General features: G+C 40.3%; 1 protein-coding gene across 4 annotated transcripts in view; it reads right to left on the reverse strand.

Annotated features, from left to right (window-relative positions):
• Positions 1 to 12,929, reverse strand: part of dnah2 (dynein, axonemal, heavy chain 2) — a 136,634-nt gene that overhangs the window by 82,599 nt on the left and 41,106 nt on the right. For 3 of the 4 annotated variants that reach the window (XM_028954373.1, XM_028954539.1, XM_028954626.1), the window contains exons 17-24: positions 11,813 to 11,830; positions 10,740 to 10,979; positions 9,780 to 9,968; positions 8,700 to 8,847; positions 8,157 to 8,349; positions 6,783 to 6,983; positions 5,788 to 5,944; positions 4,902 to 5,076 (exon numbers count right to left, since the gene is read on the reverse strand). In XM_028954373.1, the coding sequence (XP_028810206.1) occupies positions 4,902 to 5,076; positions 5,788 to 5,944; positions 6,783 to 6,983; positions 8,157 to 8,349; positions 8,700 to 8,847; positions 9,780 to 9,968; positions 10,740 to 10,979; positions 11,813 to 11,830 (1,321 nt within the window). The remainder of the gene's footprint in view (positions 1 to 4,901; positions 5,077 to 5,787; positions 5,945 to 6,782; positions 6,984 to 8,156; positions 8,350 to 8,699; positions 8,848 to 9,779; positions 9,969 to 10,739; positions 10,980 to 11,812; positions 11,831 to 12,929) is intronic. The other variant, XM_028954457.1, reaches the window with a different exon arrangement.

Here is a 12,929-nt window from a genome sequence, read left to right on the forward strand (position 1 = left end):
TTACTGAGTGACTGAGCGAGTCACATATTAAGAGGGGAAGTGGAGAGAGGAGAAAAGGGAATAGGAGGGCAGCACTGGCTCAGGTCCAGTTTCCCCACGGCAACCCCAGACTCCTGCAGCCTACCCCACATGTGACAGCTTTGATTTATGAGATATTTGATCTTCAGAATTCCCCAACTGAGACGCATGCAAACACACATTCACTTTTGTCACAGAGATTGAAAAACGCAAAGAGGATGGCTGCTCTTGCTCTCTCTCTCTCTCTCTCTCTCTCTCTCTCTCTCTCACACACACACACACACACACACACACTCGCGGCAGGCTCCTGGCTCCAAGGCTCCCTCTCTAGAGCTTTCAACTCTTATCTGCTTTCAATTAGTCCTCGACACTTCTTCCTGTTTCTTTACTCTCTTCTCTACCACTGCTGTTTGTTGCCATATTGTGTGACTTGGTTAATAATGAAGCTCTTTCTCCCTCATGGTTAAGGACACAGGAAGTCACACATCTGACATGCATGCTACTGAGTGTTTTGTATTCCTAAACACTTTACATATTTACCGTTATACACCACATCTGAATTTCAAAATGATAATAAGTGTGCAAGTACCAGAACATCTATGCAGCATTCATTTTTTTTGTCTGAGGACACTGAGTAACCTTGTCACAAATTTGAATTCTCAGGTCTAAAGGTGGGCGATGATGCTAAAAGACTCGAAGGCCTCCAGCTGGAATACTAATTTCTCTTCATACAAAAGCCAGCTCCTGTCCTCATTAACCTGCAGGAGCAAGCCTTTGTTTTCCAGAACAATCCCAAACAATCCAAAAATGTCCTCAAACGGTTGCCTCCGGCGATGATGGAAATTGGAGCACAACACTGTCAAAAGGCACATAACAGTGCTCTGACTTCGGTTGGAAGTGTACTACAAGTTTAAACATACAAAAGGAAGTCTGGGTTTAAGCCTGAAGAGTTTCAAACAAGATGGGTGTCAGAATGAAAAGTGAAAGAGGATAGACAGAAGAGTGGCACAGAAAAAAGTGAGAAATGGTGTGTATATAAACAGGGAGTGCAGAATTATTAGGCAAATGAGTATTTTGTTCACATCATCCTCCTCATGCATGTTGTCTTACTCCAAGCTGTATAGGCTCGAAAGCCTACTACCAATTAAGCATATTAGGTGATGTGCATCTCTGTAATGAGAAGGGGTGTGGTCTAATGACATCAACACCCTATATCAGGTGTGCATAATTATTAGGCAACTTCCTTTCCTTTGGCAAAATGGGTCAAAAGAAGGACTCAGAAAAGTAAAAAATAGTGAGATATCTTGCAGAGGGATGCAGCACTCTTAAAATTGCAAAGCTTCTGAATCGTGATCATCGAACAATCAAGCGTTTCATTCAAAATAGTCAACAGGGTCGCAAGAAGTGTGTGGAAAAACCAAGGTGCAAAATAACTGCCCATGAACTGAGAAAAGTCAAGCGTGCAGCTGCCAAGATGCCACTTGCCACCAGTTTGGCCATATTTCAGAGCTGCAACATCACTGGAGTGCCCAAAAGCACAAGGTGTGCAATACTCAGAGACATGGCCAAGGTAAGAAAGGCTGAAAGACGACCACCACTGAACAAGACACACAAGCTGAAACGTCAAGACTGTTTTTCTAAGGTTTTATGGACTGATGAAATGAGAGTGAGTCTTGATGGGCCAGATGGATGGACTCGTGGCTGGATTGGCAGAGAGCTCCAGTCCGACTCAGACGCCAGCAAGGTGGAGGTGGAGTACTGGTTTGGGCTGGTATCATCAAAGATGAGCTTGTGGGGCCTTTTCGGGTTGAGGATGGAGTCAAGCTTAACTCCCAGTCCTACTGCCAGTTTCTGGAAGACACCTTCTTCAAGCAGTGGTACAGGAAGTCTGCATCCTTCAAGAAAAACATGATTTTGGACACACGTCCAAGTACTCCACAGCGTGGCTGGCAAGAAAGGGTATAAAAGAAGAAAAATGACATGGCCTCCTTGTTCACCTGATCTGAACCCCATTGAGAACCTGTGGTCCATCATCAAATGTGAGATGTACAAGGAGGGAAAACAGTACACCTCTCTGAACAGTGTCTGGGAGGCTGTGGTTGCTGCTGCACGCAATGTTGATGGTGAACAGATCAAAACACTGACAGAATCCATGGACTGCAGGCTTTTGAGTGTCCTTGCAAAGAAAGGTGGCTATATTCGTCGCTGATTTGTTTTTGTTTTGTTTTTGAATGTCAGAAATGTATATTTGTGAATGTGGAGATGTTATATTGGTTTCACTGGTAAAAATAAATAATTGAAATGGGTATATATTTGTTTTTTGTTAAGTTGCCTAATAATTATGCACAGTAATAGTCATCTGCACACACAGATATCCCCCTAAAATAGCTACAAATAAAAACAAACTAAAAACTACTTCCAAAAACATTCAGCTTTGATATTAATGAGTTTTTGGGTTCATTGAGAACATGGTTGTTGTTCAATAATAAAATTATTCCTCAAAAATACAACTTTTATTTCTGCACTCCCTGTATATGAGACATCAGGATAGTCCATTACAATGAAATAAATAAAGGCTTCTGCACAATACAGAAAAAGAGAGAGAATGCCACACCCAGCCAGCAGGATGAAGGCAGAAGGGACGTTGATGTTGTTGTTGGTAGAGGAGCTGTCAGCATGATTACACTCGTCAGCCGCTGTAAGGCTGGTAAAGTGATGGCAGGATGCGGCACAGGGGTGAGGGCGGGGTAGAGCAGTGCGGCAGTAATTGGTTCCGATGCCCCCGTGATGTGCACCTGATGTGGTGTGCCACTGCCCTACCCTCTTAGCAGTCTGAGACCACCCACAGACCCCCCAGACAAAAAACAAGTGTGCCAACCTTCTCTGAGAGCCAGCATCCTGCTGTGATCAGCCAGTGGTTTCAGGAGGGTGGGGGAGGTGGAAATTCATCAGTCCACCTCATAGAGATGAGATAGATGAGCTCTGACCATGAACTCTGTCTCAATGACAACTTTATTGCACCATGAAATACATTATGCAATGAATTCATAATGACTGTCAGTGCTACCAACACAACTGTAGATAGATGAGTGGTGACTCAAAATTCTGAATGTGTGCAGTGGGTGGTGTGGATGTGACTGAGAATATGGCGCTTGATGTGGCTTTCACTCCCTCTCCTTTACCTGATAGAATACAGAAAGGACTGCGTCTGTTTAAAAACAAGTAGTAAGAGAGGCACACAGAAGGATAAAAGACAGGTGGAGAGTATGAGCAAGAGAGAGTGACAAAGGGATGGACAATAATGCAGAATGGCAGCGTCTAGTGGAAATGACATATACAAATAATAGCATGAAATAGCTGCTGCTGTTTTTTATACACATAGTGCATTAAATGTCCCAAACATTATAGCTTTGTCTTGTATAATGATCACTCAAACTGGAGCATGAAATGCCTACTGAATAGCAGTTAAGTATTTACTCAAACACAGAAGCACAAAAGCCCAATGAGTTATAAAAATGGAGCATAACTACTTATGCGTGTGTTACTGTAAATATTCATCACATGACTTTCAAGCTTCAGGTCTGGGGGATTACAGTTGGTTACTCCTCATTTATTAAAAGAAACCTCAGTAAAACACATTTTAGTTGCTCATCAGACCTGTGAAGTGATTAGGAGGAATGCTGGTCTTTTTCAGTTCATGGGATTGAGGTCAGGTCTGTTCTGGCATGTAATTTCTCCTATTTTAGCCACTCCTAGCAGCTCTTGCATTTTAGCTCACTGTCATGTTGCATAAACTAGATCTTTTGAGATTTAGATCACAGATGGCAGAGGAATTCCACGATAAAGGAACAAAATCCTTTATACTCACTCTGCCAACTTTCACAATAAGGTCTGTAAAAAGAAACAGCATAGACCAATGTTTACCAAAAAGTTCAGATTTGATCTATTTATTTTACAACTAATAGGTCCAAAATCTGTAGACTACAGTGGGAAGCATTGTGGTATTACACTATCAAGGTTGTAAATTCAAATCCAGGCTCTGGCTTTGTGTGTGGATTTTTTTGCGTGCTCTCCCCAGTTTTCATCCAGTTTCTTGATCTGAACTCTTGTTTTTCAAGTTACAAGCATTTGATCAGCTTTGTGACATCCTCAGTGTGTCTGTCTCATTCGCATTCACCTGCGTTCTGCACCAATTTTTCAATCATCACCTGCACCCGTCTGTCCTGATCAGCTGCCTGTGATACACTGCACCACATGTAAAACATGTAGATCATTGCTTTGGCGACTCTCATGCCCATTAGAGTTGTGTAACTTTGCCACTGAGTCTGAATGCATTTTCATTACCTGATAATATTATTATTAAGCATTACCCAGCATAACCGACTGTCCTTTTAGGAGCTGCTGTCTACATGAGAATTCGCCAATAATTGTTTGAACAGTGTCATATTTTTTTACTATTTAAAATTGTATATATTCCTATGAGCTGGCATGGTGTAAAACTAAATCACACACAAACCAAAAAAGGCTTAAGTTTTGGTTCTCAGCTGGATTTCTTCACTTTACACCATATGGCTTAGTTTCTTTATGGTGTTCCCTGGAGGCTGTTAATCTCTTCTCATGTGAAATTATTTCTTGTGTTTTTATGTAGTCACGACATTTGGTGCAAATGTTACAACAGAACCAGTGTGACATAAATTGTATGAAGAACTGGTGATTATGGAAAATGGATCTAAAAAGAAAATGATCTTGCTTGATTATGCTAATCTGTGGCACACTATGTTCTTTATGTGGTGCAGAGCACAATTAGGACTTTATGGCTACATTTGCAATAAATGAGAAATTAATAGAGCAATAGAGATAGACATAGTGTATGTGCATGAAACCTGTGCTGTTGAATTCTTGTACAGTGTTCTGCATTTTCTTCTGAAACTCTTGGGCTGAAGAAAGGAGGCTGCTTTTGAACTTGTCTTTGTGTTTCTTCAGCATGACTTCACTGTCAGTCACCACTTGCTGGAACCACACCCAGTCGCCATTCAATACCTCCAGTGTCTCTGTGATCTTCAAGAACAAAAAAAGAGGGAAAGAGAGAGATATTTAACACTATTTAACACAATTTAATTACAGTGCTGTGAGCCATATACTGTGACAGCCAAAGATAGATGAAAATAGGTTATAGTGGTTGAAATATTGGTAATAATAGGTGAGTGATGTTACAATATGGCTCAGGTTCATGAAAAACTGAAAAATAAAAAATGTGAAGCAGTGAATCACAAGAGTCTCTTTGATGTCTCTTTCCTACACTACCATGGCAGTAAAAGGATAGATTCTTTGACTTTTGCTAAATAAAACATGAATGCACTATTATTACCACTTGCTTCTGTTTAATGTCCTTATTTAAGTAAAGTAAATTTACAGTCTCTGGAAAGAATTTACATTTATCACACTCAAAATGTATACAAACTGAAGCACCAAAGTACTACTGAAAATCCTGTGATGCTGAGCAAAAACTATACCAGAAGGGTCATGTACTAAAATGAGCACCCATTGAACCAGCATGAACACTTGAGACGTAACAACCTAATTCAAGAGTCATAATCAGGTGACATGATTCATTTTTCTTTCTCCCCATTCCTCATACTCTACTGCGCACAATAGGCCAAGTCTCTGCTATTTGCATATGCATTGTGAAACAAACCAAGGATGCAGTAATTCACAGTGATTCATGAATAGTACTGACGACAGTCACAAGGAATGTAATTGTTAACTCACAGACTGCTCCACAGTGACCTCATACTTCTCCAGAATGGCAAACTGTTCATGAATCAAGGGGATCTGAGACTCGATCTTAGGCAGGTCAGCCTGCAGAGTGTCCAACAATTTCAGGCTCTCCTTCAGATCTGCCAAAGTCTCAGGAGGATGAAGAAGCCTGTTAAAATCCACACCCACAGTTATTACAGTTACATGAAAACTAAAGAGCAGACATCCACTTTTAACTGTTATCTACTGACTAGACAAATGAAGAGAGCAATACATAAACTGAAATGTATGCGATGTTGTAATGCACATACAGAACATGCAATCTTTCATTTCATGTTTGAACCAAAGATACCAATCACAGTTTAATGGTTCTACTCAGGACGTGGTACCAACATCCATTTTCACCACGTTTTTATGCTTGTGAACCATAAAGGCTTCTATTTAGAGTAATCCTTCACATACCTCACATCACATACTTCATGGCATGTCCCTTTAAATCCAGTCCATTAGTTTAACTAATTCTGAAGTGCACTGACATTCACATTTTAGTTCAGACTAAGTGAACAAAATGGGTCTCATTTATCACACATTAACCTGATAAAAACAAGTATCAGATATGATATTTTCCATATTTTTTATCCTCTTCATGATGTTTTCATCTGTACTCCTAATTTTCTCCCTCATAGTGTTTATATTACTCAGAAGAAAAGATGAGTGGACACAGTGAAGTAAAAGATGTTAAATGAGGCGAGTGTTGTTCAACTACAGTCCTTACATACGTGCTTGGACTTAATTATACCATGTGATTTAGAAGTGATACAGTTGGACACCCAAACAGCTGCTCACTGTCACATGTGCACATAACACTTCTCATGGTTGGCTGCCACTGCCTGCACTAATTTTTATTAGCTTACATCCCATCAACCACTGCTCTAAGAAAATGCACTTTCTCACTTTCTGGCCCCATCGTGACTGTACAAAAACCTCACACATGCACAGACACATACCTGTGTGCATTCTCATGCAAGAAGCTGTGCAGCTCGTTGAGGCGGGTACTGGCCATCAGGCTGAGCAACTGGGTGAACTTTCTCTGCCACTCATTGCAATGCTGCACCAGGGAGAACTTGAGCAGAGAGCAGTCCAGCAACACAAATTGCGTGCTCAGTACAGTTTCCTCCTTCTGTACATTGTTTGCCACTTCTGTATACCTGTGTGCATGTACAGTAAATGTGATTATATTAATATGAGAAACAATGAAAGACAATATAGAAGTCTGTACACCAGAATCAACAGATACAGGAACAGCTTCTTCCCTCATACACTAAACAGCTAATCTATAAATCCATGTTCCATATCCAGTGCTACTTGATCTACACTCCATACTTGCATACATACTCTTTTTGCACTTAATGTAAGATCCTGATGTGTATTTTATATCATTTTGCTTAAGAGACACCAATGGCCATAACCAAATTCTTTGTGTGTGCTAACATACTTGGCCAATGAACAATATTCTGATTGTACATTATTATGTACATATATCAATATATACCACAATTTGAGCTGAACAGAGAAAACAAGAATGAAAAAATGGAGATGGGGGTTTGAGAGAGCAACATTTGTCCACAAAGCATGTAATTACCAACCATTCATTGGAAAAATGACTGAAACGTACATCCAAAACACACACACACTTGCAACCACATCAATAATAGACAGAAATAGTGCTGAGCTTAGTTTACATAGACACACAAACTCTTATCCGCTGTTGACAGACCAATTATTTACACGTGCTGAAGTGCAGACATGATCTATAATATGTGTTTTCATTCTGACCGATTTCACCCCTGATGCATTTACATGACTTGTCATGGAAAAACGTTCAATAGGGTACACTCAACAAACTTTGGAATTTGACTTTCACTTTGACTTCACTTAAATCATTCATCCTTCATTTTGTCACAGGTTTCAAAAATGTAAATTCATTAATTGTTACATGTATTAGGTCAACTCAACTTGTTTTTAATGGTTCTTAATGTTATAATAAATGAGTAAAAGTAAAAGGAGTCACGTCTGATCAATGCTGAAAATGACTCAAATCTGTGGTAAAAGTGCTTAGGAAGTACAAGAGTCTGTCATTTATCAGAATCCCATGACCTTTCCCAATAGTTCAACCATCATATCATGTTGAAAAACTTGCCCTTTCACAACTAATTTAGTCAAAACAAAATCAATCTTGCAATCTTTAATTGCATATTTGCAGGACTATATTATAGCGTTTAGTTCTACAATGACAGTGGGTTGTGCTACCTTTTTATGTGATAAGCTAAAAATATCTGGGAGTCTTGGAAACCACAAATCTCCAACAGTAAGGCCCAAACCTGGCAATGTCAGCATCAAAAGATGACACTGGGGGGTTGAGGTGCTGGTAGCGGTGGATAAAGGGGTCCTTATTGATCTCCCAGATGTCCCTGTGTTTGTTCCATGTCTTTAGGTAAGCCTGCAGGTGAGCCGCATTACTTGTCATTCCTGAAGCTATTGCTGCCTGAATCTTACAAATCTCCTCATCTTGCCCTAGAAAAGAAAGAAAGAAAGAAAAGTCATACTGACTGACAGATAGATACATACCTTTTAAATGAGTATTTTTTTATAATTTACAAAACAAGTATAAATTTGCTGCCTATGTACCCATCCAGACACAGCAGCTGTGTCAGGTCCTGCCTCCTAAAACTGCTCATCACTGATTTATTACTGTAAAAGACAGACAAACAGACACTTCATGCCAGGCCTTGGTCCCAGACCACTCACAGTCTGACAGTGAGTCAAATGGAGGAATGAACAGAGGAGAAGACAGGTTTAGAGCAGGGACTGACAGAAAAAGGAATGAGGAGCAACAGGGGAAAGGATGGATGAGGAGTCCTAACCAATGATGGTTCCAATGGGTTTTCGAAGTGACTGTTGAGAGGGGAGGAGGTCTGGGAGACGGCTGAATGTAGATATGGTGCTGATGAGATGAGAACTGATGCTGTTCACCATATCAGCCAGCTTCTGTAGAGTGGGGGAGAACTCTACCTGTGCATACACACAAAGGAGGAATGAATACAAACATTAAATCATTGAACAAACAGCATGCACAAGTGATGCTGAGACGTATCTCTATCCAAAAGAGCTCCAATGCAAAAAATGGGTTAACAGCTCCTCTGTGCTCTTCTGCCCTTCCCACACTAAACCTACATTCAGTCCATTTAGTTTCTCTTGCAGCCAAAACGACTTGCATAGCACCCACTCAACATAATTACTTTTTAAATAACATTTCTACTCAACACACGTACATCCAAAGTTACCAGTGAGAGAACACTGTGTTTGCTGTGCACATTCTGACATCAGTTTTTAAAAAAAAAATACTTCTTGTTTTTCCAATTTAGTATCTTGAATGGGGTTATGGTAATTGTTTTTTACTCAAATGATTCAGATTACTTTCTGATATACCATAAAACAATCTGGTATCGGCTCTGGTAGCCGTGACAATGAGTAAGAGTACTAATTTGGTCAGGATAGTGACTGAGTGAAATTCCAAATTATCAATAGTTCCTGCAGTTGTTTTATTAAGAGGTCTGAGTGTCTACGTCAGGGCTCTTTTTGTAAAATGACATTGGCATTTTTTCTTTCCACTCAATGGGCTCTTGACATCTCAGAAAATAAGTCCGAATATGACTCAGACCATTAAAGATTCAATCATAGGTACAGTGTAAATGCAGAAAAATACATCTGATGGCATTCAATTTACAGAACAAAGGGATGTGTGTGTGAATGTGTGTATGTGCGTGCTCTAAGAGAAAGACCGAGAGAGCACTTGAGTGCCCAGTGGCTGTATATCACTTTGGCTATAAGGTATACTGCTGTATTTGAATACAGCAGTGTATATGCTATATGTATTTGAAATATGACTATTGTCTATTGCTATGCATTTGTCTGTAGTGTAATTTGTACTTGTATAAATATACCCGTGCTGTAGCCCCAGGGCTATCCTGCTGCAGCACCACCTGAACCCTGAATAGTGGGTTTGGGGAGGTCTTGCTGTCCCCATTGATGGCTTTGGACAGGTCCTGCAGAGAACGTTTGATGTTGAGCCTCAGAGCCTCCTCTACCAGGCTGTCAATCTCATCAGTAAAGAGCACCCACTGCTTCTGAACCTGTACAAATCAAACGCTTACATCACATCAAATACACACATATATGCAAAGAACTTCACACTCAATCATGGTACTCATTCACACATATTCACACATTTCTGCAGGTGATGAAGCACATACCAACACTAAGAATTATCACACATATAAACCCACAACTGCTTACACTCAAGAACCAAATATACACAGCATGAGGTCAACATACACGATTATACATTAAAAATAACTTCCGGAATTCACATATTACATAAACAAACTAAATTTATTTTGTGTCTAACAAACCCCAGCTGTGGAGTACAGATTAGCAAACATGACCAAGAATTTAAAAAGATAACAGACAACCCTGTAGCTGCTTTTTTATAAATGCTTGTTAGTTTGTTTTTCTTTAAAACACCACTCTTTTCTTGTATATCCTGCTACACTGGAGAGACAATGTATAAACAGGGTACGAATTTACATATAAGGCAGAGTAATGAGTAATATCTTATTATAAAAGAAATACAACAATGATCTGTTTATTAACTGGTTTGTTTACACTCTTTGTTGACATTTTCCCCTATATATTGAACTGATATTAATTTCGCTGCCTCACTCAGTTACTTGTTAAAGTGGACAGTAATAAAGAAAAGTAACAAAGAAACATGAAAAACACATATGCAAACTAACATTACTTGTTTTACTACTGTTTTACTTCTTGGCAAAAACTAGACTGCCAGCAGTAATAAAAAAAAGTAGTTTTACAAAGATGGTAAGTAAACATGCACACAAACAGACCTCTGGGCCATCGGTGCGGAAGGTGTCATAGACATGGATCATTTTTTTGGTGATATCCTGGTGGGCGGTTTCCAGGCGACTGAGCTGGCACTGGCGGTGGGCCTGCTGCTCCTTCTCAAACTCCAGTTCTGTAAAGATGCTCCGGCCATCTAGCTTCACCAGCAGCAGCTCGCTCATCTGCTTACACTGCCTCCAGATGGCCTGCTTTGCCACCTTATACTCATCCACTAGTAGCTGCACCTGAAAAGAGAAAGAGACAAGAAAACATCATAAAATGACAGGACAGCCTACCTTTGTCCACTTTATGATATTTACAATTGTAAACACTCAACAGTACTGACCCTGCTGTTTGAGTAAGATGTTGTTTTGACCACTGGTGAAGAGCTACACAACCTGGCAAATAATACTTGTAATAAAGCTGGTAAAAAGAGTTTCTAATACTGTGTTGATGTGTTAAGTACTTCAAATTCCTTTACAGTTTGGTTTATGAATAAACTCATAAAAAGCAAACCAAAATGTTCCTCTGCCATACTAACACACTAACACCTGCCGGAGGAGGAGAGAGAAAGAAGGAGAGCTTGGCACGAGAAATATGACCACAGCAATGGGGTCCTTTCCATAAGATTTACACGTCAAGGCCTCTTGCTCCCCTCCTCTGAAGAATCCTAGAGGAGCACATTAATGTACAGAGGAACTGTGCATATCATTGTAAAACCCCCACAGCCAGCTCCCTTATCCCCAAAAGCATCAGGGCTTAGCAGACCCTTCAGCGGCCTGCTAAATTTACAGCAGGAGTCAGCCGCCTTTGAGAAGTTTCTCATCCTGGACCCTTCCCACACGAGCCAGTAATCCCATTCTCTTTCCCCCTCCAAATTCCAGATCCATTTCTCCTGTTGCCAGATTTTGCAGGCTTTCAGGGGATGAGGAAACGTGCCATGCAATAAAGCCTCCAGGAATACCAGCAGCTTTGCCGCGTTCGTGTGCACGTCCTTGGCTGTGTGTGCATGTCAGTGAGTATGTACATGTATTACTGTATCTTACATGTGGAGAAGCAACATATTACTGTATCTTACATGTGGAGAAGAGACATTCTGTAGACAAAAGTAACAATTAATAGTAATTATTACTTTTTTCATATGGTTGAGTATACAACTTTCATTTCATGTTCATTTCATCAAAACAAAACAAAACTAAGAAAATTTGTCTCTGCAAGATGTTTTATATCAGGGGGAACAACACCATACTTCCAAAAGATGTTTCCTCTTTTGAAAGTGAAGTGAATGTCATAGTGACACACAGTAAGCACAGCACATGGTGCACACAACAAAATGTTTCATTTGCTTTTGGGTCCTCTGTGTCCTCTGCTTTTTGGCCAGAGAGAAGTGCATGGAGACGATACTTTGCTCAGTGGCACCTCAGTGGCACCTTGGATCAGGATTTGAACCTGCAACCTTCTGATTATGGGTCTGCTTCTTAACCTGCTAGGCCACCGCTGGGCATTTAAGAGGCTTTTCTAAGAGGCTTTTCAACACAGGATAAAGGAAATCACTTTCATTTGATCAGCACTGACAGTATTGAAACAAGTGGTCCCAAGCCATGCAGCATCTAGCAGCACTACTGTCACGACTACGGACTTACGGGGGAAGGAAGCGCAGAGGTCTGACATACTGGGAAGGGTTTTTATTATAACAAACAATAAACACAAAGAAAGAATGGCGCGGTGGCCAAAAACGGGAAATAAAGGGGAACAACACAAACAAACCCGCAGGCGTGTGGCGATTGCCAGAACTGAAAATACTAACACCTACACGGTTACAATGTCAAGTTCACGAAAATGGCGGAGACCTGGAAGGGGCGGAAACATCCGGCATTTAAGCGCTGTCAGGATTGGCCACCGGTGTTGAGCACAGCTGCAGTCAATCCTGACAACTACAGTGTCAGTACACTTTATGATCCACCACTCATATTTGTTGCTAATCTTTTTAGCATTGCTGAGCTTAATTTACATATTTGAATAATCAATTGTTAAAATATGAATCTAGCTCATCAAAATACAAAAATTAAAACATCAGCACTGTGGAGATATTTTGATGCCTACGACTTCAAATGTGTTTGTTTATTAACCCTTAAGAGATCTTTAATACAAATGTACAGTGCATCTGGAAAGCTTTCAGAGGCCATAATTTTTTC

This window comes from Denticeps clupeoides, chromosome 1 (assembly GCF_900700375.1).
Source record: "Denticeps clupeoides chromosome 1, fDenClu1.1, whole genome shotgun sequence".
In the NCBI taxonomy this organism is placed as follows: domain Eukaryota; kingdom Metazoa; phylum Chordata; class Actinopteri; order Clupeiformes; family Denticipitidae; genus Denticeps; species Denticeps clupeoides.